Consider the following 27,504-nt stretch of genomic DNA (forward strand, 5'->3'; position numbering starts at 1 on the left):
ACTATGTTGTATGCATGTGTGTGTGTGTGTGTTCTTAGGGCATTTCTTCCTCCTTCCCACCCCATAGAGTCCAAGCTCCTCCTGAGCAGGAGGTCATTCCATGACTTAATCTGTCTTTGTGCCTCTTGTATAACTACTATAGTCCATCCTATGTAGTGGGCATTCAATACACACCTGGCAAATGGTAGGTGCCCTCCCAATGATGCTCTAGAAATAGACGAACAAATGTTGACCTGAGTGTGGTAATTACAAGAGTTAGCAAAATTTCCAAATATCAGTTTTTCTTCGTAGCCAAAAATGATTGTTACTCTAGGCTAATACATTTTTAGAGTGTTTCAAGGCCAAATAAATCTGTAATAAAAATTTATATAATAATCATTACACATTTTGACAAGTGTTTATAATTGGTGGAGAATTTCAGCCTTAAGTACATGCATGGATAAATACTCTTTTTAACCGAAGTTGTCCCTCTGAAAGGCTGACAGTGGCTCTAAAAATCAGTTTGTCCTTTTTTGAGCTTCTTCCTCTCATTTGTCTTCAAGGCGTCCCCATTTGATAGTAAGATGGGATCGCTGAGACTGGAAAAGCCAGGCGGGGGGCGGGAAAAAGCAAGAACGACGAATACGGCTTGTTGTGTCCTTCGCGCCACCCCGTAGTTTGCAGCCGCTCAGGGGCGGCGCGCGCGGTTTTGAAAGCGGGGAGGGTCCCGTCACAACGACTGTTACTGAGTGCTTGTGTTGGCAGGTGGCGGGACGCTGAGGCAGCCCCGGGTCGTGTTGAGGGCCACTCGGGATCAGTTTTCAAGACAGCCTTGGCCTGGATTTCAACACCCCGGGCGCGGCTGCGGTAAGGGGAGCTTTTTGTGGACCCCTGACCGCGCGTGGGCCCGGGTTGGGGCGGAATCCTGCCCCCCGCCCCCCCGAGCCGCGGCCTCTGCGTTTGCTCGGTGACAGCTCGGGACCTAGAGGGAAAGGTGAAGACGTTGGGAATGTGGCATTCAACTGGGAATTAATTTAGAAAAGTGTTTGCGACCCAGACCCGAATGCGCATCTGAATCGCAGGGTAGGGTGGGGATTTCAAGAAAGAAATTGCCCTTTTCTCGAAGTGAAGCCTAACAATCTACTTTTTAATGGAAGATCCGTAGGAGAAGACGATGGATCTAGCAGGTTGCCGTTATTTTACAATTGGTTTTACAGGCAGACGCCTTTAGGCCCAGGTCTCTGCTTGAGGCGAGACCGCAGCGTTTAGGGACATCGGAGCACCGGCTTGTGCTTGGTGGAAACGGTGGTTTCTTATCGCCGCCCAGTGAGTCTCAGTTCCAGCTCTTAGGCGCGGCTGGAATTGGTGAAGGATTTCTGGTGGGAACGGAGAGGGTGGGGCTTGAGAAAGAGGGTATGAAGCACAGTTCCCGCCTTTGAACTTCTCACCTCATGTTGCTTCCAGTTTTCAAGGGAGGTGGTTGAGCAGGTGGAAGAAGCATTTTAACAACCAGCCCTCTGTAAGCTCCTGGATGGGGGGATAAACAGTTTGTGCTTCTACCTCCAGGAAGCCGTGGGGTGTAAAGTGTACAGGATCTTAGAAATAATATGATCAGAACTTTGCCATTCTTTTTCAGGCTACTTTTCCCCTCCATTTCCTTTTCTCATTATCGTTACCAATTCTCTCATTCTGTTTTTTTCTTTTCTTTTTTTTTTTTTTTTGCTGCCTGTCTATACACTTCAGCTCTGCCCAGTAGTATCCATGTATTTGTTTAGCCCTAGGGTGGCTTAGGGTCCAAAAGTTATTGATATCTGATTCAATGGATCTTTTGATTAACTTGCTGAGCTCTGTTAATTTTTAAATACTGCTTCTTAAACAGTACTTGATTTAAAAAAAAAAATCTCCTAAATACTCCACAATGAAATTTTGCCCACAGTCATAATACTTCCATTTCTAATGTATCTTCATGTAAGATATTCACAATTTTATGCTGTTACCTTCATAAGAACCTTGTGATTTAGATTACTATAGTTATTTAGCAATTTAAATATATAGAAAGAGATAGATCTATATGTATATAGATTACATATATAAAATCTGAGAGTTTGGGCCAGTGGCCAGAAGCCATCTCTCAGTAGACTGAGGCCTAAACTGTTTTGTCATGAAAAAAGGTGCCTCAGACAACTGTGAGATGGAGAGGGTATAGTCTGTTTAGTTGCAAGTAGGTTGTAATGGGAAGTGGGACTGAGTCCTAGAGTGTTCTAGAATGTAATATTAAAAGACTTGTTTAAACTTAGATGTTTTTAGTTGGAGGAAGATTTTTTTTTAACACTTAGGCTGCTTCTGAATATCAGATCTTCTTTATGCTGAAGGGAAGGGCAGTGAGACTTATAAGGCAGTAAAATTTCTGGGACACCCCACTTTTTGGGATTTTTTTGCATCCTAGTTTTCGGGCTCCTTGTCAGTTTACTCTGTTCTTCATTTCTCATGTTGGGATCCCTCAGAGGTCTGTGTTTCCTATCTTTACTTATTCCTTAGGTGATCTTATCCAGTCTTTGGCTTTAATACCATTTACATGCTGATATGCCACAAATTTGTACCTTCAGATTGGATTCCAGACCTATATCCAGCTGCCTATTTCACGTTTTTATTTGGATGTCTAATCAGACTTCAAAATTGACTTCCTGATCTGAGTAATGACATCTCTATTCTTTCAGTTGCTCAGTCTGAAAACTTGGAGCTATCCTTGACTTTTCTCTCATTCCTAACAAAAATCCAAACATTAGGAAATCTTATTGGTTCCAGATTCATAATACATCCCGAACCCGACCATTTGTCACCATCTCTCACTGCTACCATCCTGCCATCCAAGCCACCATCTCTCTCCTGGATTATTTCAGTATTGTGCCTGTCCTTGTTCCCCTTCAGTTAATAAACACAAACGAGAGTGATTCTGCTGGAACATAACATGGAGTATATCACTCCTCCTTGTAAAATCCTCCAATAGCTTCCCCTTTCTCAGCAAGAGCTGAAATCCTTACTGTGACTAAAGCTCTATGAATAAAAGCTGAGGTCTTTATGGCTTCAGTGCTCTACCTGATTTGCTGTCCTTCATCCCCAAACTCTGTGACTTCATTTCCTTCTCCCTTTTGCTAGCCCTGCCCTCTTCACTTTCCCTTGAAAATGTTCTGCCTCAGGGCCTTTGTATTTACTACTTTTGTCCTGTAGACTTCCCCTAGATATTTGCATGGTCTAGCTCCCTTACTTCCTTCAAATGACATCTCAAGGAGACCTCCCCTTGACCACCCCAACTCAAATTTCAAGCCCCTTCCCAGCACTCTGTCTCACTTCACTGGTGATTCACCAGTGATTCACCTGCCTATATATCATTATCTTCTGTATTTATCTTCTTGTTTGTTTGGGTCTTGTTCACTGCTGGGGCTCCGGTGCCTAGAACAGTGCCTAACACATGGTACATGCTCAGTAAGTATGTGTTGAGTGAGTGAATGAAGAGTAGCTTCCCATAGGTAGATAGGAGTCTTAGAAGCTCATTGAGGTGCTTCTTCACAACTTCTTGTGAGGGTAGGTGAATGAAGATGGAAGAAGGGCACTCAGAACCACATGGGGAAATTATTTCCAAAGTAGAAGTAGCACCTCCAACCCACTCTGTTAAAAGTTTATCCTTCCCGAAAGGCCTGAAACGTGTTCCTGAAAAATGTGTTCCTTCCTTTTAGTTAAATGTTTCACTTGATAAAATTAGTGTATTTTTGCATGAAAAGGAGGTCTTTGGTGTTCAAAATTCAGGCAAATCTGAAAACAGTGGTGATTGTGGCTACATTTAAAAAGAAACAGAGTTCTCATTAATAGGCAATTAAAGGTAGGCCTTTGAGGTGATTTTTCTTGGCAGTTTTTAAAAATGCTATTTATTAAGAGCTCTATATAAAATTTAAGCATATGTTCTCTCTGCCTGCCAATTTTTAAATTTTTTTTTTTAATTCCAGTGTAGTTAGCATACAGTGTTATATTCGTTTCAGGTGTACAATATAGTGATTCAGCAGTTCTGTATATTCCTCAGTGCTCATCATGATAAGTGTACTCTTAATCCTCATCATCTATTTCACCCATCCCCCCCATCCACTTCCCCTCTGGTAACCATTTGTTTGTTCTCTGTAGTTAAGAGTCTGTTTTTTGATTTGTCTTTGTTTTACCCCCCACTTTGTTTTTATTTTTTTAAATTCCACATATGAGTGAAATCATATGGTATTTGTCTTTCTCTGAGTGCCTTATTTCACTTAGGATTATACTCTCTAGATCCATCCATGTTGTTGCAAATGGCAAGATTTCATTCTTTTTTATGACTGAGTGATATTCCACTGTATATATGTACCACGTCTTCTTTATCCACTGATCTATTGATGGACACTTGGGCTGCTTCCATAATTTGGCTGTTGTAAATAATGCTGCAGTAAACTTTAGGGTGCATGTATCCCTTTGAATTAGTGTTTTTGTATTCTTTGGGCAAATACCAAGAGTGAGATTACTGGATCATAGGGTAGTTCTGTTTTCAATTTTTTGAGGAACCTCCACACTGTCTTCCACGGTGGCTGCACCAATTTGCATTCTCACCAACAGTGCATGAGAGTTCCTTTTTCTCCACATCTTCACCAATGCATGTTATTTCTTGTGGTTTTGATTTTAGTCATTCTGACAGGTGTGAGGTGATGTCTCATTGTGATTTTGATTTGCATTTCCCTCACGGGGTGATGTTGAGCATCTTTTCATGTGCCTGTTGGTCATCTGTATGTCTTCTTTGGAAAAATGTCTGTTCGGGTCTTCTGCCCATTTTCTAATTGGATTATTTTTTTTTGGTGTTCTTTATATATTTTGGATGCAAACCCTTTATCTGCCTCCCATTTTTTTTTTTTATAGACAAACCAAACAATCGTATACACATGTAGTGACAGTTCGCTGTACAATAAATCTAATATGAACCAAACTATTTTTAAAAAAGAAAAAGTAATACTTAAAGTTTTTATAAAAAAGGATTCTTTAACAAATATGTTATAGAAGAAATAAAAACCTTGGATTAACTTGCTTGTATATACAGTATAGACCATTTTTACATAACTTATTGAGATATAATTCACATATTATAAAATTCACTCTCTGAAAGTATATAATGTAGTGACTTTAGGAATAGTCTGAGTTGAATATATTAAATCACTACCCAATTTTAGAACATTTTTATCATCACAAAAAGAAACCCCACACTCACTAGGAGTCACTCTATGTTTTCCCTTCTCCCCGGCCCCTGGCAACTACTAATCTGTTTTCTGTCTATGGATTTGCTTATTCTGGACATTTTCTGTAAATGGAATCATATATGTGGCCTCTTGTGCCTGGCCTCTTTCACTTAGCATAATGTTTTTAAGGTTCATTCATGTTGTAGTATGTATCAGGACTCCTTCTTATGACTGAATAATATTTTGTTGTGTGTATTGTAGGCCATATTTTGTTTATTCATCATCCGATGAATACTTCTGTTTCCTCTTTTTGGCTATTATGAATAAATGCTGCTTGCATAGACTGTTTCTCTAAAAGGTATAAAAGACTTGTTAACAGTGACCCCTGGGAAGTGTGAGAGGGAAACTTACCTTTACCTTTATGTACTAGGTGTTGTGTTTTTTTTTTAACCAAGTTCATATATTACTTTTTCCTAGTGTGTATATTACTTCTTAATACAAACAAGCGTAAGAACTTAATCATTAATAGTATGACATTGGGTAAGTAGTTACACTTCTCTGGGTCTCAGTTTTTTCATTGTAAATAAAATTGGACTAAATATTTGTCATGGTCTTTTTCAGTTCTCAAATTTTATGTTTATATGATAAAATGAGTTACAGTATTATAGGACTTTTTTTTTCTTCATGAATGAGAGTTAATATTCTGTATAACTGCAGTGTAACTTTCAATTTGTTTTCATCATAGGACCTAGAGTGTTTATTACAATGGAAGAAATCAATAATTTCAAGACACCAAGCAAATTATCTGAAAAAAAGAAATCTGGTAAGATATAAAATATTTTCTCATTGTTATTGCTATAGAAATGTCTTAGCATTATTAGAGTTTGATCCTTTATTATTTATCATACACAAACAATTTTAGCATAAGTCCTCTTTGTAATGTTGATTTTAACAAATAAGACTTATTTTGTAGGCCAGGTTTGGCCATCTATTGGCTAATTTTATTGACATTCTAACAGATTTGGAGGTTCTCCCTGGTAAAGAATCAATTTGAACCATGAAGTACTTTACCTTTCCCCTTCTGGTACATGCAGTGCTCTTGTGAGGGAAAGAGTTTCCAAGGCAATTCAGTGAATAAAGGATAATCTTTTCAACAAATAAAAGCGTTTAGATATTTATATGCAGATTGCTCTCAGCTCACATCACATACAAAAATGATTAAAATTACAGGGGCGCCTGGGTGGCTCAGTCGTTAAGCGTCTGCCTTCGGCTCAGGTCATGATCCCAGGGTCCTGGGATCGAGCCCCGCATCGGGCTCCCTGCTCCGCGGGAAGCCTGCTTCTCCCTCTTCCACTCCCCCTGCTTGTGTTCCCTCTCTCGCTGTGTCTCTCTCTGTCAAATAAATAAATAAAATCTTTAAAAAAAAAAAAAAAAAAAAAAAATGATTAAAATTACAAAATTTCTGGAATATAGGAGAAAATCTTATCTTGTTCATTTCTAGTATATAGATTTTTGTATATTGACCTTGTGTCCTGCAACCATGCTAAAGCCACTTATTCTATTAGCTTTTTATGGGTTCCTTAGGCTATTTCATGCATAGTTGGTACTGTTATAGATGAATATATGAAGATAGTGTTACTTTTTTTTACCAGTCTGTATTAGTTTATTTCTTTTTCCTTTCCCTATGTCACTGGCTCTAGTATATTTTTGAATAGAAGAGGTGTGATTGGACATACTTGCCTTGTTCCCAGTGAAGTTTTATGTTAGATGTAGGTTTTTCACAGTTATCCTTTATCAGGGTGAAGGATTTCCTTTTATTGTCCTTCATCAGGTTGAAGGTTATTACAGAAGGATGTTGAACTTTGTCAAGAGCTTTTTCAGAATCTATCGAGATAGTTTGCTTTCTTAGTCTTTAAATGTGGTAATTTGTGTTAATTTTCAAATGTTAAACCAAACTTTCATTCCTGAGGTAAAGCCAGTTTGGTCATGAGGTATTTTATATATTGCTTGATTCAGTTTGCTAATATTTTCTGTGTTCATAAGGGATATTGGACTGTAGTTGTCTTTTTTTTGGAATGTCTTTCTGGTTTCAATATCAGCATATTCTATATTCATAAAGTAAGAGGGGAAGTGTTTCCTTCTCTTCCCTTGGAAAGTATATGTAGAATTGATGGGTGTTTTTTTTTTTTTCCTTAACTGGCTTTTCTTCCTTTACTGATAGGAAAGACATGTGGCCTGAAGTTATCTTAGGAGGAAGATTTTAACTGTGACATCACAGTTCATAAGTATAGGGCTCTTCAAATTATCTATTTCTTCTTGTGTAAACTTTGTTAGTGTTTCTCAGGAAAGTTTTTCACTTTCCAGTTGTCAAATATAGTGGCAAATGTTATTTGTGATATACTCTTATTACCTTATTACCCTTCTAATGTCAGTAGGATCTGTGGTGGTATCTCCTTTTTCGTGTCTGATGCTGGTATTTTACTTTTTCTTTCTTGACTTGAGGTTTATTTATTCTGGCGAATGTTTCAGGCACTTGAAAAGATCATACTTTCTGCTGTTTTTGGGTACAGTGTTCCATGAGTATCATTTAGGTCAAGCTGGTTGCCTTATGTTGTTTTGTCCAGGTCTTTTGTATCTCTACGAATTTTATTTATTCTACTATTGAGAGAGGTGTCTCCAACTACAATTGTGGATTTATCTGTTTTTTTTCCTTTGAGTTCTCCAGTGATTGCTTTATGTATTTTGAAGCTTGTTACTAGATACTTTTACATTTAGGATGGTTATTTCTGTTGATGATTTACCCCTTTACTATTATGAAATGTCTTTCTTTATCCAGTCTTGTACTGTTGGAGGTTCACTTTATGTGATGTGTGTTCACTTTTGTGTGATGAAACCAGTCCAGTTTTAATTTGATTACTGTTTGAATAGGATGTTTTCCAACTTTTACTTTAACCCATCTGTGTTTTTATATTTAAACTGAGTTTATTATAGAGTGCATGTAGTTATGTCTTATTTTGTTTTTATCCATTCTGACAATTTCTGCCTTTAATTGGACTGTTCAGTCGTTAGCCACATCTAGTGATTTAAATTTAGGTTCAAATGAATTAAAATTAAATAAAATTACAAATTTAGTTCCTCAGTTGTATTAGCTACTTTTCTAGTGCTCAATAACCACATGTGGCTAGTGGCTACCGTACTGGACAACACTGATACAGAACATTTCCATCATGACAGAAAGGTTTATTGGACAGCACTGCGTAGACTACCTTTAATGTAATTCTCTGTGTGGTTGGATCAAATCTACTCTTTTGCTATTGTCGCAAAGCTCGCTGATGATTTCTTTGTATTTTTTCTAATCTTTTTCTCTGTGCTTCATTTTTGGTAGTTTTTGTTGCTTTGTCTTAAAACTTACTTACCTTCTTCTCTAGATGCTTCTCTAACAGCATCTCTAGATGATCTTATTCTTATCCGTTGTCTTATTCCTTTAAGTTCCATTAGGAGTTTTTTTTACATCTTTTTTTTTTTTTATTGTTATGCTCACATTTTCCTTTACATTATTGAGCATATTTTTAAGATTTCTATTTTAAGGTTCTTACCTTCTAACTCTACACCACTGTCATTTTATGGTACGTTTCTGTCGGTTTATTTTTCTCCTGGTGTGGGTCATATTTCTTCTTTCATGCCTGATAGTTTTTTTATTGGCTGCTGGACATTTTACATTGTCGAGTGCTAGATTTCATCATTCTTTGGAGGGCAGTGGGATTTTGTGATGGTCCAGTTACGTTACCTGCACATTAGCTTGTTTCTTTTGAGGTTTGCTTTTAAGCTTTACTGTAAACCTTTTCCTTGGGCTAAAATAGAGCCATGACCGTTTAGAGGACTTTACTCAATGCCCTGTGTGTTACCAAGTTGCCGCACCCTGGCTGATGGTAATTGAACCATTCCTAGACCGTTGTGCTCTCTGCCGGCTGTTTATTCTACGCCTGCGCCTGGTGCTTTCCCTGACTTTGGGGAGTTCTATCTGTTGGATGTGCAGATAACCCAACACTCGAAGGGAGACCTCTTTTCGGGTGTCTGGAGCTTTCTCTCTCATTTTGTGGCTCCCTGTGGTTCTCTGCTCCACAAATTCTAGCTACTTAGGTCTCTTGGACTTCTGATCTCTTGTCTCCTGAATTTGACAAGACTTCTGGGCTGTGTTTCTTCGTGCTGCCACCCAGAGACCGCCTTAAAGCAGTAAGTTCGGGCAGTGATAGGGCTGCCATCATTTGTTTGTCTTCTCTCAGAGTTCACAACCCTGCTCCACCTGTTGTCAAATGTCTGCAAACTTCTGTTTTGTCAGCTGTTTTAGTTATTCATGGCAAGAAGGCTGTTCAGTTGTTCATGAACAAAAGTAGGACTGCTCTAGCTCATCTCTTTTAATGACTGCATAAAGCTCTGTAATACAGATATAGTATAATTATGACCCTAATGATGACTACTTGGGTTTTTTGGTTGTTTGGTTTGCAGTCACAAACCAAATCCCAACGTTCAAATACAAGTGTGTGCGTGATGTCTGCGCACATGCTGTGCTACGCAGCTGGCAAACGACACACGGGAGTCGTTCAGGCTTTGTGGGCCACGTAGGGACTCTGTTGCCTATTCTTCTTTGTTTTTTAACAACACTTTTATAATCTAAGAACAAATCTTAGCTTGTGAGCCAAACAAAAATGGGCCGTTTGCTGACGCCTGCTTCGGTGGTACTGTGAGGTAGGGCTCCAGAAGTGGATGTGGTCAAAGGGATTCCAGGGACAGTCAGGGTGGATAATATCAAATTGCTCTCCAGAAGACGAGGCCAATTAATACTCAGACGTTGAAAATACTAGGGTGCTTTGGTAGAGGTCTTTTCAAATACTAATTTTATATTTTTTATTTGTCTTTCTGACATTTAGCATTATGTTCAACTCCATGTATAAATATTCCTGCTTCTCCATTTATGCAGAAGCTTGGCTTTGGCACTGGGGTAAACGTCTACCTTATGAAAAGGTGAGTGTAACATTCCAAATTAACCTTTTCACATGGAACCGTGGTTGCTGTGTACTTGAAGACAAAAAAGAATATGAAAATTCAAATAGTTTGATTTCAGATATGTTCCTGATCTTATCTGACTGCTATATTCCAGTCCTCGAACTTTTTATAACTTTGCCAGAGTTTTGCCTGGTATACTTTTCTCCTACCTTCCTACTGATGGATTACTAAAGGAGAAGGAATTTATCTTATAATTTTTCCTTGGCTTGTGTGGGAAGGGAAAGAGACAGAGGGAAGGTGGTTCCTGTGTGGTAACAACACAGGATTCTCAATAGGAAAACCTCCGAGAGGACGCCGATGTTGGGGGATGGCAGTGACCGTTAACCTCTTGGATCTGGAGAATGGCATCCTCAAGGTACTCTCATTTTAAAAAGTACATTTTTTTATTTCTTATGTCATCACTGTTAAGTAAGAGGGGTATATACATGATATTAAGGTAGGAAAATTGTGTTAAAAGAAAAATGAAATTATAGGTGTCAACAAACATTTTTTTAAAAGTTGTTTCTTTTACTCATTACTCTGTACCTTTATTTATTAAGTGGCAAATGTTTATTAAGTGGCAAATAACTTAAGTCAATTTATATTCCTTAATGCGTTGTTGGAATCAGCCTAACTACCAGTATATCGTTAGCTTTATCTAGGTTTATATTGTTTCCAAATAGAAATGCTTTCTATTACATATAATTAGCATAGCAATTATATGTAAGTGGCTATTCTTGAAGAATTTTTGTGGTTTAAACACCCCCTTCGTGTGTTTCTGTGCTATTTGTTTTATAGACATTCATTTTATAGTGTCTAAAAACTCTTAAGTTATTTTGAAAGAAAAAATTCTCACATGTTTATGGCTAGTCTCATTTTTTTCCCCCTTTTAAAAAAATGTCCTTACATGTAAAGTGTGTTACCAACAAAGTTCTCTCTGTGAGACTTAATTAGAAAGCTTCATATCGCTGATACTGAAAAACAGTAGTCACTGACTGACCCTACCGCTCCTCCTAATGTAGCCGTGTCAACCTGGGATTTTCTTTTACTGGTAACCTGGAGATTTCCTTCACTTCTCTGGTGAATTGGATCCTCTGTTTTTCTGTGTCTTATATCTTACTATTTCTTGGTTTACATTTCATTTTGACTGAGGGCATGTAGTAGCTAGCTCCCCATTGAAAGATGCACAGGAAATAACATTTTTGAAAATCTGCATTTATGAAATGTTTTCATTTTACTCTCATTCTTGAATGGCCCTTTTTGTTTTTCTGAGTCAGAATCCTTGTTTGGAAATAATTTTCCCCTAGAATTTTGAGGTCATTGTTCCATTGTTTATTAGCCTGTAGTGTTGCTGTTGAGATTTCTGAAGCCTTTCTGATTGCTGCTTCTTTTTATGTAATCTGGTTTAGGTTATTTGTCCCTCCCACTCTCCTGGAACTTTGTTTGATCTTCTGTTTGTCACCAGTGTTCTGGAATTTCACAATGACATACATGGGTGTGGGCCTTCTGGAATCTGAAAATTCCTACTCTTAAATCTTGGGAAATTATTTTTTAAATTACTTTGTTGATAATTTTCACCCCCATTATTCTCTTCTCTATCTGGAATTCCTATTATTTACTGTTGGGGGGCGGGCTGGGTTTTTTTTGCTCTGTTTTCTGGGAGATTTCTCCAACTTCATCTTCTGATATTTCTATTTTTTCATTTTTGTCTGTCTTGTTTTTAATTAATTATCTTAACGTTTTCCATGTTCAGATGGCATCCTAAGTCTTTTGAGGGTGCTATAAGGGCTCTGTATCCTGGTCTGGATGTTAATAAACAGGTATATACACATGTGAAAACACAGGCAGCATTTAGTATGCATACGGTCATGAATTACTCTTCCTGTGTGCTTCACGGGTTCTCAACTATGCCAGTAAACCTCAGGCTAAAGACCCTCCGCTTTAACCCCTTCCAAAGCCAGTCTCCAGTCTTCAGAAGCTGGAGGAATAGGAGGTGGACAGAATTGGGGAGGGTGTCTAGAAATTCACCTGCTTTTTAAGTGACTTTCAAGAAGTTCACTAGGCTTGTTAAGTCTGTTACTTTCATCTGCTTTCCAAGCTTCCAAAAGTGTGTTGTCTCCTTTTCATTATTTCCATCCTTCTCATTGGGTGTAGGTCTTAAAATACCCATTTGCTTTTATTTTAGTGGGGTTTGGAAGGGATCAAAATTATGTGTGTATGTTCAAGCTAGAAGTCTATATTTTTAACCTAGAAGTCTATATTTTTTTATGTTCAATCAAATTCGCATTCCTAGATTAACTTAGTTGTGATACATTATTTTTTTTTAATAAAACTGATGGATTCATTTTGCTATTTAGGATTCTTATGTCTGTGATTTAAGTGAAATTGGCTTGTGATTTTCCTTTTTCTGCTGTCCCTATCTGATTTGTCTATTAAGGTTATACTAGACTCATAGGCCCTTTTCTTTCTATTCCCTGGAACAGTTTGTGTAAGATGGAATGATAGGTTCCTTGAAAGTTTAGTAAACTCACCTGTAAAATTATTTAGACTTTGTATTTTTTATGGGAATATTTTAAACTCTTGATTACATTTTCTCTTTTGTCAGGTTTCTTAGATTTTTCTAAGAATTTGTCCATTTTGTCCTTTAAATTTATTGGGGTAAAAGTTTTATTTTTCTATTCACTTACGTTTTTTATCTCTGATGAATCTGTGGTTATGTCTCTGTTTTTTTAGGCAATATTATTTGGGTCTCATTTTTTCCCTTGTGCAGTCTCATTAAAAAAATTTGCCTGTTTTATTTGTCTTTTCAGTGAACCAACTTTTAGCTTGGTAAAATATTTTATTCAGATTTTGTAAATATGTTCTTGGCATTCTCTAGATTGAGATATGTTATGAAAAAGGTGAAGATGGATTTGTTCACTGAATTCTAAATCCTTGGGAGCTGAGGGGTACCCTTTGAAACTTGAAAAATATATTTTCCATAATAAAATGACGTGGAAGAGGTCATCCCCAAATGCTGTTGTTATCTAAAATTGGAGGTTTAAGAATACTTTGGATAAACTTATGTATGATAGATGTATCTGAATTAAGAAATCTAGTGATCCTTTGAGTGCGTGTTTTTTGATTTAAAAATAAGAAGGTCCTGCAAGCATAGAGCCGTTCATGAGTTAGTAAAAAACTAAGTGGATTCTTGATTCTTGGTTCAGTCTATTTTATCTTCTTATGGTAAAACTTTTTATCTCTAACTTTCAAGGCTCTTTTCATTCGCTTTCTTGCCCATATGCTGCATGCACTTTGTCCTTCTTAATTTGCTGTACCCATGAATAACTACTTTATCAGGTAAACTTTTCCCTGACTTTGTTTTACCTGTTTATTTAGATCTCAGAATGTTTACACCTTAAATATTCTTAAAATGACTGACTCTTCCTAGAAAATAGACAGTTTACGTTTTTTCTCATTTGTACATTTATTACCTCCTTCCACGTATGTCTTTGAGTATATGGTGAAAGGTATAGGATGGATTGGTTACTATAGAGGGACAATATTTGTTGGTGAAGAGCAGTCTTATTCTTTGCATAATCATATACGGGCCAAATGTTTTTTGTACTTCTTTAAACTTCTTGGACATTAGTGGTTTATTACTTAGCATTCTGTAACTTACCTCTGGTACATATAGTTAAGTGTTTGATAAGTAGTTGGTAGTCTGACATGCTGAAATGGAAAAATTAGAAAATAGTATAGTAATTTTGAAGTTTAAAATTTATAATGTTCAATCTTTTTCCTTTTAGTTGTCTCTTTTTGACCCCTACGTTTCAGCAATAGATATCAGACTTGTAATTAATAGCTCTATCAGCTATATATCTTCCAGTTAAAAAGGATGTGTAGCAGAGGTGTTGATAGTCAAAAATACTTTATTTTTAAATTTTTTTAAGATTTATTTATTTGAGAGAGAGAGAGAGTGTGCATGGAGCGGGGAGAGGGGCAGAGGGAGAGAGAGTCCTGAGTAGACGGTGCACTGAGCGCAGAGCCCGATGCAGGGCTTGATCTCATGACCCTGAGATCATGACCTGACCGAAAGCAAGAGTTGGATGCTTAAGTGACTGAGCCACCCAGGTGCCCCAATAGTCGAAAATATTTGTAAAAAATTTTTAAACAAATTATTACTGAACGCTTTTCAAAATTTGAAAGTTCTTGTTAGTCATTTGAAATGCATTATGGTTATTATTCTTTCTATACTTTGAAATGCATTATGGTTATTATTCTTTCTATACTTTGATTATTTTTTTAAGATCTCCAAGAGGTTTGTCTTATTCTCCTTGGGCTGTGAAAAAGATTAACCCTAGATGTAATGATCATTATCAAAGTATGTATCAAAAGAGACTAATAGATGAAGCTAAGATTTTGAAAAACCTCCATCATCCAAACATTGTAGGTAAGTTTAAATTTACCTTGTAGCAGTACATGTGTTTATTCAGAAACAGTTTATATAATCTCTCGACCAGTGTCACTAATAAAAATGAAGATGATGGTGGAGTTTGGCAAGAACAAGATTATTGTGAATGTTCTCAAATAAGAATTATGTAATATTTTTAGATGCTTCTGTATTTTTAAAATTTAATGGGAATAGATATACTCATTATGATGCTGGTCCTCTAGAGAATTCAGGAATATAAAATGACCTTCATTTAGATAATTTCCTTATTTTCATTTTTAATGTAAATAAGACTAGTGAAACCATTATATTTAGGAAGGCATAGAGCATTTAAAAATATTTTAATTTGTGATACTATTGGCAAACACTGAAGTCATTTTAAATTATATCTACTGAGTTAGCTTTATAAATAATTGTTTCATTGTATTTTGTCAGTTTCCAATCACATCACTGTAAAAAAACTTAAATACTGTTATTCTTCCCTATTCTAGTAAGAAAATGTCCTGTTTTCTTTAAGGTTATCGTGCTTTCACTGAAGCCAGTGATGGTAGTCTGTGTCTTGCTATGGAATATGGAGGGGAAAAGTCTCTAAATGACTTAATAGAAGAACGATATAAAGACAACCAAGATCCTTTTCCAGCAGCCATAATTTTAAAAGTTGCTTTGAACATGGCGAGAGGGTTAAAGGTAACCGTGCCATTATATTTTAAATGATTTTTGTGGGACAAGAAAGAACTACTTTATATACCTAATTACAAGGTGGGATTTTTTTTTTCCCCCAAAAGAAGTAGTTGCCCCAAGTTAAAGTCTTTATAGACTCTCTCATATTGCAGAATGCACTATTTCCTTGTCTTGATCAGCAGAGTATTGTTTGAGGTCTTTACATAGCCTGAAATAATCCAAGTCAGGTAGTTTTGTTTATACAGATCATATGTTGGATTTAGTTAAAAGGATTAATCAATTTAACACAAATTTAGTAATTATTCCTGGGGGTGTAGCCTAATCCTCTGTTGATGTAAACAAACCTCTTGAAGATTGCTTTGTGAGATGTTAAGTTTTGGATATCAATATACATCTATAGGTCAAATGAAGAAAAAAGCTCTTTTAATGTTGTCAAATAAATTGTTGTGCCTTTGAATAGATACGGTATAAGGAAGAAAAAGGATTCCTTATCCTAGGTAACCAAGCAGGAGAAATGGTGGCTCCGGAACACTGTTGGATGACTCAAAAGTGGATCATGTATTGATGCTGATGTCAAAGTTGCATGTTAAGAGTTGATATAAAATTGACTTATGAAATATAAAACTGCATAAAAGCAATATTTCTAAATATATATTTTAATATGTATGTAGAAAAACTGATTTTAAATGGATAGGAGAAGCTAAATTAATAATTTGAATTATTTAATAAATAATGACTTTAAATATATATGGATGTTGGAATTAATAAATTTCACTATAAACATATTTGAGCATGCTCAGTTTATGATCAACATTTAAATGAAGCACAGTAAGTGTTCGAAAGTATATACCAAAAATGGTCTCTGCACTATTTTCAAGCAGCTCACAGAGTAGATGCTGATGAATGAAAAAATAACAGTTTTTCAGGATTATTTTTGATTATGGATGAGTATCATTACTAAGAGTTAATGTGTAAAATAAAGTATTAGTCTTAGATGACATTTCTGCTTGCTCTTCTCGTGTAACTTTTGCCCTTAATTATCTGTTGTTCTGCGTTATCTCAACAACTTGTTTGTGAAAAGTGTGCCTCATTGTGAAGGTTCCAAACTTATTTCTAAAACCTACTAGTCTCAAGTAAAATTGTGATATATTTTTGAAGCTGCAGTATTCTCTTTTGCTATAAAAGTATGAGACGCGTTTGAAAAGTTAGCTTATCTATAAATAGATATTGATTTCCAAAGACTCTTTATGTCTGGTCAGTATGGCAGACTGGAGTAATATGGGATATTCCCTTGTCTGACTTCAAATAATCTGAGATGATGGACAGATATCATCCTGCATGGAGTTCAGGAAGGGAGTTCAAGTTGTTTTTTTTGTGTTTGGAGGTTATCATATATTTTTATCAGTTTATGTATTTGCTCAGATGTGTTAAATTTTCCACTATTTTAGTATCTACACCAAGAAAAGAAACTGCTTCATGGAGACATAAAGTCTTCAAATGTTGTAATTAAAGGTGATTTTGAAACAATTAAAATCTGTGATGTAGGAGTCTCTCTACCACTGGATGAAAATATGACTGGTAAGTAGTATTCGAATTTTTATTATTATTATTTTTTAAGATTTTATTTATTTGAGAGAGAGAGAGAGAGCAAGAGAGAGCACAAGGCGGGGAGAGGGAGAAGCAGACTCCCTGGGGGCTGGATCCCAGGACCCTGGGATCATGACCTGAGGTGAAGGCAGACGCTTAACTGACTGAGCCACCCACGCACCCCAGTAGTATTCAAATTTTTTAAAACTTTATTTTTATGAAATTTTTAAATTTCTAATTTTTACATATTTCAATAGATAATAAGTTTACATACTTCAAAAATCAAAAACTGTGTATCAAAAGTATACAATAAACAATATCCTTCCTTTCCTGTCTCTCTTTCACTCAGCCTCCAGCCCTCTCCCTTGCCATACCCACAATATAAATTATTGCATTTTTATTAATATCTACTTTAACTGAAGATAATTTTAGGAACTATTTCTAACCTGGATTGGGATTTTTATGTGGTAAAAGATCTGGGACTAGAAAACAAAGTTTTAATAAGGTTTTATAAAGGAATTCATTTAGTGACAAGATTGGGGAAACTGGTAGAAGAAACGGGGGTAGAAGTAGGAAAATGGGGTGCTAATAAAGGCCTTCTGCTTCTTGCCCGTTGGCCTGCCCCAACTCATTCTTCTCACTCATATAAATACTGACATCCTCAGGAAATTTAAGGTCTTGGTGAGAACCCAGAGCCAGCCTTGTAAAGAAAGCCTCTGCTTTCAACATGTTATTTAATAAGTAACACTTAAATTTGCTTCTTTATACGAATAGAAGGTAAAAGAAGATTAATGGATGCTGTTTAGAACTTTTTCGCACTTTAATTTCTAGCTAAGGTAAAGTCTGTGAGTTAAGTCGAAGGAAAAAGCCAAGATGAATAGAGGGACTACATAAAGATGTCTATAATCATTCATGAAGCTAGGACTATTATGAGCCTTTAGGCTACATAACTGCTACAAAGTTGAAACTTTCAAAAATAAAAGGAGAAATTGTGAAACAATAAAAATAAGATTTTTTAGCAAAATTTTCTCAATCCTTAATAGATCAAATAGATAAAATTAAGATGTAGAAAGTCTGAGTAGTATAAGGTCAATCTCTATACGTCCAAGTATTTATTAAAATTGGACATATATTAAGTTATAAGAGAAAACCTCATTACAAAAAGTGGAAGTGATCTAATGGTTGACGTTCATCATCTAGATCATCATAAATCTAGAAATTAGTGACACGATTGGAAACAACAACACCCACATTTTTTAGGAATTCAAAATATTTGTAAATAATTCTTAGCTGAAATCAAATTTCACCTACACAAATATTTAGAAAATAATGAGAATGTAATAACAAATCAAAACCTATTTGATATGGTCAACACTACACAGAGGAAAACATTTTCATTATTTAACCTTTATGAAATTAAGTTTGAGTATTTAACTCTCATCAGAAAAAAAATGAAGCCCTTTTAAAAACAGAAAGCAGAAAGTGAATGAATTAAAAAATCCATGAATTGTGCATTAACCCAATATGATCTATTTTATTTTAGACCGTGTCAAAGTTCATAGTTTATAAACCTGTAAAACAGTTCATAAACAGTTCATCCTTGTTAAATGTTGAAACTTAGCCAGGAAAATTCTGTGAAAGAATGACGAGTAGGAATTTCCCTGAGGAGATGTTAAGAAGTATTACAAAGCCACAGTAATTAAAGCAGTGATACTCATGAGAAAATAGGCAGAAAAATATAAGGAAGTCAGGTATTCCCAAATATATCGAGTTTTTATAATAAAAGTGGCATGTTAGTATTAGTGAGAAAGAGGTAGTTGAGTCAATAAATGATGATGCCTGGATATTTTAGAAAAAATAAAGCTGTTTTCCATCCTCACACTCATCCTCGTAGATTGAGGATGTAAAAAAAAATAATGGAAAAAATTGTAGGTAAATATTTCCTTAATATTGGGCTTAAGAAGGACATCAAAGCTAGAAACGATTAAAAAAAAAAAAGCCATGACTATGAAAAAATCCTTTGAAAAATTTCTCTATGCTACTGTGAGCAATAGGATAGCTTCTCATACGCGAAGTAGAGTTGCAATTGGTGTATCATTCAGGTTAGGCTAAGTTGTGTTGTGGTGGCAAAGACCCTCAAAAACGTCAGCAGCTTCAAACCAAGGCTTATTCAGGCTATAGGTCCATAATGGCTGTTCCATGCCATTCTCACTTTAGGACCTAAGCTGCTGGAACATCCACTATATGGAATATTGCCATCGTTGTATGTATGGAGGGTAAAAAAGGCTCTAGAGCTGTGCACTACAGAGCTACTAGCTACATATGGCTATTTAAATTAGTCAATATTTTAACATGTCATTTCCCCAGCCACTTTTCAAGCACTCAGTAGATACATATGGTTAGTGGCTACCATATTGGACAATGCAGATATGGAACATTTCTATTCTCACAGAAAGTTCTGTTGGAAAGTGCTGCCCTAGAAAGTCTTGCATTAACAGATGCTCGAGATTAGAAATGACGCAAGTCCCTTCTTTCACAGCTCACGGGCCAGAACTAGGCAGATGGCTCCATCCAAGCTTGACAGGCCAGAAAGTGCAATCTTTCTGTGTCCCAAAGGGAGAGAGTATGAACTACTTGATGAACAGCACTGGTAGCTACTACAGTGGGCAATTTGGAAATATGTATTTTTTAAAAAACCAAAAACCTTTCAAAACGCCCTTTCATCCTGTAATTCATTCCCAAGAACATATTCCAAAAACTAATTGGGCAGTGTGGGCATTTTTTATAATAACCTGATATATTAATTTCTGCAAAACCAAAAGAGACGTAGGCTTATAGAAGAAATGGAGTTGAGACAGAAGAATCAAACCCCATGTAGCCTTGAAAAGAAAGCAGTAACAGAAACAATAATGATCCTGATAAAAATATGAACACATGAAATTTTGGCTGGCACCCAGCATCAGTTCATCCTGTGTGGCATAAACCCTGGGTTTGTGCTTCCTTGAGGGCATTTATTTTCAATACATACTTTTAATTAAAATTAAAAATTTGATCTGGCTTTCTCAATTAAAAAAAGAATATTTGTAAGCATGGGGGGGAGTGCTTCCCCAGCCCCTTTGCTGACACTCTCAGCTTCACGAGACAATTTAAGGTTATAGTCAGCATAGCAGTTTTTAAGGGTGCTAAACCAGCCATGCATTAAGAGAAAGCATTTTTGTTCTCTTGGGATAAGGCTTTCTCTTTATGAGGAAGTTTACTTCCGATCATTTAAAAATAACAGGTAATGGGAAAAAAAATTGATCTTTTTATACCTAATTGTGTCTGCACTAATTTGTGTTACACAATATTTATTGTAGCAGAACAGACTGCAAAACTTGAGAGGAACCTCCATGCTCTCTTCCACAGTGGCTGCACCAGTTTGCATTCCCACCAGCAGTACACGAGGGTTCCTTTCCTCTCCATCCTCACCAGCACTTGCCATGTCTTGTCTTTTTGATACCGGCCATTCTGACTGGTGTGAGGTGATACCTTGTGATTCTGATTTGCAGTTTCCCCATGATGAGTGATGAAGACCATCTTTTCATGTGCCTGTTGGCCATCTCTGTGTCATTTTTGGAGAAATGTCTGTTCAGATTCTCTGGCCATTTTTTTAATCAATAGTTTGTTTTTTTTATGTTGAGTTTTATGAGTCTTTATGTATTTTGGATACTCACCCCTTATCAGATATATCATTTGCAAATATCATCTCCCATTCAGTAGGTTGTCTTTTGTTGATGGTTTCCATCACTGTACAAAAGTGTGTTGTTTTGGTGTAGTCCCAATAGTTTATTTTTGCTTTTGTTTCCCTTGCCTGAAGAGACATATCTAGAAAAATGTTGCTAAGGCCAATGTCAAAGATACTACTGCCTATGTGTTCTTTTAGGAGTTTTATGATTTCAGGTCTCACATGTAGGTCTTTAAGCCATTTTGAGTTTATTTTTGTGTATGGTATAAGAAAGTGGTCCAGTTTCATTCTTCTGCATGTAGGTGTCCAGTTTTCCTAGCACCATTTATTGATTGCCTGCTTTGTCATAGATTAATGGACCATATAAGCCTGGGTTTCTTTCTGGGCTCTGTTCTGTTCCTCTGTGTGTCTAGTTTTGTGCCAGTACCATACTGTTTTGATTACTAGAGCTGTGTAGTGGACCTTGAAATCTGTAATTGTGATACCTTCAGCTTTTTTTTTCTCAAGATTGCTTTGGCTATTTGAGGTCTTTTGTAGTATCTATATTCCTGCCTCTTTTCTTTTCTTTTTTTTCTTTCTTTTCTTTTCTTGTTTTTTTTTTTTTTTTTTTTTTTTAAGAGAGGGAAAGAGAGGTGATGTGCAGAGGGAGAGGGAGAATCTGAAGCAGCCTCCCCGCTGAGCAGGGAGCCCAACTCGGGGCTTGATCCCGGGGCCCTGAGATCATGACTTGAGCCGAAGTCAAGAGTCAGACCCTTAACTGACTGAGCCATCCAGGTGCCCTCATTCCTGCCACCTTCTAAGAGAAGTGCTGTTTCTCTACACCCTTGCCAACTGGCCAGATTTTTGAATATTTTACAATCTGATAAGGAAAAAGTAATTCTTATTAATGAGATTGAGTGTATTTCCATGTTTATTACCTACACGTATTAACCTTTAAACTACCTGTTAAATCACTTATCCAGTTTTCTTTGGGTTGCTTGCCTTTCTTAGTGATTTCTAGTGCTTGCCCTAAGGACCAGCTTCCTTGTATTTTGTTTCAGTGACTGACCCCGAGGCCTGTTACATTGGCACCGAGCCTTGGAAACCCAAGGAAGCTTTGGAAGAGAATGGTATTATTACTGATAAGGCAGACATATTTGCCTTTGGCCTGACTCTGTGGGAAATGATGACTTTGTCTATTCCACACATTAATCTTCCAGATGATGATGATGAAGGTATAACTACATATTTTTAACATAAACCCCAATCTCTTCAGTTTGAACTAAAGATTAGCTGGTAAAATTTTATTTCATCTTTCTATTAAGTTAAAATTTAAAAGAGGAAGTTGTTTGATCTAGTGCATGAGATATGGGTTATATTAATACTAATTTGGTGCAATCTCAGTGTAATCTCCTACAAATGAGAGTAGGTTAATTGACAATAGGGAGATAAATTGAGGTGCAGAGCAGAAAGTGTCCTTGGAAACTCCCCTCGCCTGAGGAGAAGATTAGAGAGCTATAATAGTAAGAGGGGCGGGGTTCATGACCTGTAAACCATGACAATAGCTGATCTCTCCACCATGGCAGACCGCAGTGTATCAAGAAAAGCATCCCAGATGATGAGTTCTTGTTTCAGGAGGGTGAGTTCGAGCAGTTGCTAAACTTTTCCCTGACTTAGTGTTACTCTGTGTCAACTCCTTCTTGAGCAGATAAAACTTTTGATGAAAGTGACTTTGACGATGAAGCATACTATGCAGCTCTGGGGACGAGGCCACCTGTTAATATGGAAGAACTGGATGAAACGTACCAGAAAGTAATTGAACTCTTTTCTGTATGCACTAATGAAGATCCTAAAGATCGTCCTTCTGCTGCACACATCGTGGAAGCTTTGGAAATAGATGTCCAGTGATCCCCTCATATTCATGACTACTGAGCTTTACATTGGCTCATGTATATAACTGTTCTGTTTACTGTAATACATTATATAGTTACTATGATAAGCTGTAATTATTAGGCTTTTTGAAGTGACCCGCTTTAGGACCATAGCACCTAGTTAACATTTAAACAATTATTTATAATGTTTCTTAACATGTTTACAATGATAAGCATTTGAGATTGTAGAAGGTTTTCTGTTAAGTTTAAGAAACTAGCTACTTAAGTATTTGAACTTGTTTATACAGATTTAAAACACTAGCATAATACAATGCTATAAACTCTATGTCTAACAATTTGGATTGAGTGACCATCACTTTTATTACGGTTTCTCAAAAATTCTTTATTTTAATGGATCTATTGAAATTAGCACTTTGTGCAATACAAGTTTATGTTTGCTTATTTTTTAAACCATTAAACTTTTTCCTGGCCTTTTTTGGCTGATGTGCTTATTACTAAATATGGTCACCAGAAGCTGAGAGAACGTGGCTCAAAAGACTAGCTCCTTGGGTACTTACAGGCTTTTTCGGTTAAGGCTTGTCTTGCTCTCTTGGATCTCCCCAGGTCTTTGCTTTTGCTTTAATTTATTAAATGTATTTTCTGCATTGAGATCCCTATTTTATTTTTTATTTAGTAATCTGTCTTAAGCATTTCATAGTTCTGGTGTAAAAATAATAAAATTCTAATAGGATGATCTAGAATAAAGGAGACTTCAGTTACCAGAAGGTGTCTTGTTTTATACGTCATTAATTTGAGTGTCATCATTAAATGTATTGAATGAATGTGAGTGAATGTGAGTTTCTCGTGGCCTATAAAGTGAGGGTGATTTGGATCAGCAGTTTCTCTGTGCCACAGCCACCTGGGCATTTTTTTAAATTTTTTTAAGATTTATTTATTTATTTGAGAGAGAGGGGGTAGTGGGGTGGGGAGAGGGAGAGAGAATCTCCAGCAGACTCCCTGCTGAGCATGGAGCCGGATGCAGACTCACTCATGGGGCTCGATCCCAGAACCCTGAGATCATGACCTGAGACGAAATCAAGCATTGGACACTTAACTAACTGAGCCACCCAGGTGCCCCCCGCCTGGGCATTTTTAGTTAATGAGTTGTGGTTGTGACTCCAGGTGATACAGCAAGACTTGACTATAGAAAGAGTTTTAAAAGTTACTGTCACTTCTTGGACAGATGAGGAACGGTTACACGCTGAGCTTTAAACAATTCTAGAATTCACTGGAGGTTCCTTTTAGAATAAGATTGTACCACGCAATAGTACACAGATTACTAATGGGCATATCTTCTATCAACACACCAGTAAAGTGACATTAAAGCAAACTGAAAGCTGAGTCATAGAAAAATCTTGTATACAATTTTGCACGCTGACATGTAGTTACCCTCACTTTGACTTTTATATGATCTCATTACGTTTGCGAAGTTGACAAGGCAGTGTGTCTCTTGGTCCATTCTCATGAATTGCAGCTTTCTTTTTAATACATAATCCAATACTTTTTTTTCCTTGAGAAATTTGTTTCCTGTTGCTATAGTTGGAATATCTAAATGGAAACAAACTAATGCCCAAGAACTGGGTCAGCAAATTCATAGCACTTGTCAATGGCAGACACTGCAAAATGTTCCCGGTGTGCTTTCCACTTTGTGTCTGGATGGGGCTCAACACAAAGTTGCAGACAATCTGCTGCCAACACCAAGAAAGTTTTTTATCCTTGTTCTGGAACTTGCTCTTTAAGTCTCAGATGTTATCTTGTTTTTGGCCATCTGCCTCATTCTCAGAAAAGTAATGTGACTGGGGGATACAGCAGGGCTAATCTTTTTGCTGAGTTAATTGTAATTGGCAAATCCAAACAGGCTTCTCCCAAATAGTTTTCTCACCTCCCAGAAACTCTCCCTTTGCTATCAGGGTAAGGCCGTCAAGAGCCTGTTTGCACCTCTAGAAAATGGAGATCAGTAGCTGCTCAAGAAACATTGTGGATTATTGCCTCCTGGTTCCTACTTAATCCACAATTTGTTGATTAAAATAAAATTAGATTTTTTAAAAAAAGATTTACTTATTTGAGGGCGCCTGGGTGGCTCAGTTGGTTGGGCGTCTGCCTTCAGCTCAGGTCATGATCCTGGAGTCCCGGGATCAAGTCCCGCATCGGGCTCCCTGCTCAGCTGGGGGTCTGCTTCTCCCTCTGATCCCCTTCCCTCTTGTGCTCTCTGTCTCTTATTCTCTCTCAAATAAATAAATAAAATCTTTAAAAAAAAAAAAAAAAAGATTTACTTATTTGAGAGAGAGAAGGGGTAAGGACAGAGGGAGAGAGAGAATCCTCAAGCAGACTCCCTACTGAGCGCAGAGCCAGACTCGGGGCTTGAACCTACAACCCTGAGATCACGACTTGAGCTGAAACCAAGCGTCGTACACTTAACTGACCAAGCCACCCAGGCGCCCCTAGCAAATTTTTCATTTTTAAAAAATTTTTATTTTTTAAAGATTTTATTTATTTGACAGCACAAGCAGGGGGAGCAGCAGAGAGGGAGAGGGAGAGGGAGAAGCAGGCTCTCCACTGAGCAGGGAGCCTGATGTGGGGCTCCATCCCAGGACCCTGGGATCAAGACCTGAGCGGAAGGGAGAGGCTTAACGACTGAGCCACCCAGGCGCCCCTAAAAGAGATTTTTAAATAATCATATACTATATATAAAAACTTGAGGGTGCAGCTAAAGTTGTGCTTTATAGAGATTTATAGTCTTAAATGCTATTAAAACCTTGAAAAATTGGCAAGCTAAGTATATAGGAAAAATAAAACTCCCAATAAAAGGAAATGAGCATATATTTAAAAACAAAACCTACCACAGAAAACAGAAAACAAACCTATGATAGGATCAACAATGCCAAAAGTTGTCTTTGAAAATACAAATAAAATTCATAAGCTAATAAGCCTTAGCAAGAATCATCTAGAGTAAAAAAGGCATCATAAATGAGAAAAGGAAACAGCACATATCCTGATACCCAATCTTGTTCATGAACAGCTGAAAACAATCCCAAGTATTAGTAAACCAAAACCAGTAACCTAAAAACTTCAAGGCCAGGTTGAGATTATTTCGGCAAGACTAGGTTGACTTAACATTCAAAGAACAATGTAATCATCATATTCGCCCAATGAAGAAAATTCAGTGATCTCCAAAGAAGAAAAATTTTGATAAAATCCAGTTAAAGACGTTTGAAAGCTTAGAAAATAAAAATAAAACCTCTTAGAAACCTAGGAACAGAGAGGAGCTTCCTTAACATAAGTGTGTTTACATCTAACAAGCTATAGTTAACATTTTATAGTTATAGAAAGTTTATGTCCCCCTAAAATTCATGTTGAAGCCTAACCAATCCCTAATGTGATGGTATCTGGAAGGTGATTAGGTCATGAAGGTGGAGCCCTCAGGAGTGGACTTAGTGTCCTTGACGGAGAGATGAACTCTGCCCCGAGAGGATGCAGCAAGGCTGCAAGGCAGGAAGTGGGCTCTCCCCAGGCCCTGGATCTGCCAGTGCCTTGATCTTGAACTTACCAGCCTTGGGAACTGTGAGAAATAAATTGTTTAAGCCACCCAGGCTATAGTATTTTTGTTATAGCGGTCCAACTAAGACAATAGTGAAATGTTGAAAGCTTTTCCTATGAAAAATGGAATGAGACATTAATTCAAAACTGAAAATCCGAAAGAATCTACAAATGAACCTTTAAAATTAAATAAGTTTAGGAAGGCTGCTGAATGCAAGGTCAAATATAGGTCAGTCGTATTTTATCAGCAAACAAATGAAACTAACAGCTTTACTTCCAGTGGCTTCAAAGAAAGTATCAAATGCTTAAGAATAAATCTAAATAAAAAAAAAAAAAAAGAAAAAGAATAAATCTAAATAAATTACATAAGACCTCTAACATTGAAAACCCCAAATTACTGAGAAACTAAATAAATGGAGAAATATACCACGTGTACAGACAAAAGATAAAATAGCTTTTTTTTTTTTTTTTAAAGATTTTATTTATTCATTTGAGACACAGAGATAGAGAGAGAGAGAGAGCACGAGCGGGGGAGAGGCAGAGGGAGAAGCAGGCTCCCCACTGAGCCAGGAGCCAGACGTGGGGCTCGATCCCAGGACCCTGGGATCATGACCCGAGCCGAAGGCAGACACTTAACCATCTGAGCCACCCAGGTGCCCCAAAAGATAAAATACCTTTTACAATCAATCTTTCCCAAATTGGCCTATACATTTGATGTGATTCCAGTAAAATCCCAACAGTTGTTTTTTTGAATTGGTGATGGCTTTTTGAGGGTCTTAAACTGATTGTAAACTGTACATGCAAATGCAAAGGACCAAGAATAGACACAATACTCTTGTAGGAAAAAAAGGTGGGAGCATTTACAATACCAACATCAAGAATGTAATAACACAATGTGGTACCAGCATAAGGAAAACCCACAAGGCTAGTGGGAATAAACAGGCAGAAATAGACGTATATTGGACACAATCTATGACAAAGGTAGCAAATCAATAATAAATAGATAAGAGGGCAAGAGGCCCAAGTAGTCACAAAGATGCTCATTAACAGTAATATAAATTACGGTATATTCCTATAATAGAATATACAGCAATGAAAATGGGTTTCAACTAGATGAAATAACATGGATGCATCTTGACAACATATTCAATTTATATAAAGTTAAAAAACCGACTAAAATTTTAGACATAATAGGTAGTTACGGGGCACCTGGGTGGCTCAGTTGGTTAAGCATCTGCCTTTGGCTCAGGTCATGATCCCGGGGTCCTGGGATCGAGCCCCAAGTCGGGCTCCCAATGGCAGGGAATCTGCTTCTCCCTCTCCCTGCCCCCGAGCCCAACCCCCCACTTGTGCTCTCTCTCTCAAATA

At 36.9% G+C, this 27,504-nt stretch overlaps 1 protein-coding gene across 2 annotated transcripts; it reads left to right on the top strand.

Moving 5' to 3' along the window:
• The first annotated feature begins 737 nt into the window (after window positions 1–737).
• PBK (PDZ binding kinase) lies at window positions 738–23,318 on the top strand. Of its 2 annotated transcripts, XM_036074080.2 has the most exons (8): window positions 738–846; window positions 5,968–6,045; window positions 10,151–10,244; window positions 14,555–14,697; window positions 15,215–15,384; window positions 16,827–16,956; window positions 21,730–21,903; window positions 22,377–23,318. In XM_036074080.2, exons 2-8 carry the CDS (start codon window positions 5,988–5,990, stop codon window positions 22,574–22,576), a joined length of 969 nt encoding a protein of 322 aa, XP_035929973.1. In that variant the 5' UTR covers window positions 738–846; window positions 5,968–5,987; the 3' UTR covers window positions 22,577–23,318. The 2 variants fall into 2 exon arrangements, with proteins under 2 accessions (XP_035929973.1, XP_077924348.1); XM_078068222.1 differs by lacking the exons at window positions 738–846; window positions 5,968–6,045; window positions 10,151–10,244 and adding an exon at window positions 10,468–10,641.
• The last annotated feature ends 4,186 nt before the right edge of the window (window positions 23,319–27,504 follow it).

The sequence above is a fragment of the Halichoerus grypus genome, chromosome 3, assembly GCF_964656455.1.
Source record: "Halichoerus grypus chromosome 3, mHalGry1.hap1.1, whole genome shotgun sequence".
Classification (NCBI taxonomy): Eukaryota; Metazoa; Chordata; class Mammalia; order Carnivora; family Phocidae; genus Halichoerus; species Halichoerus grypus.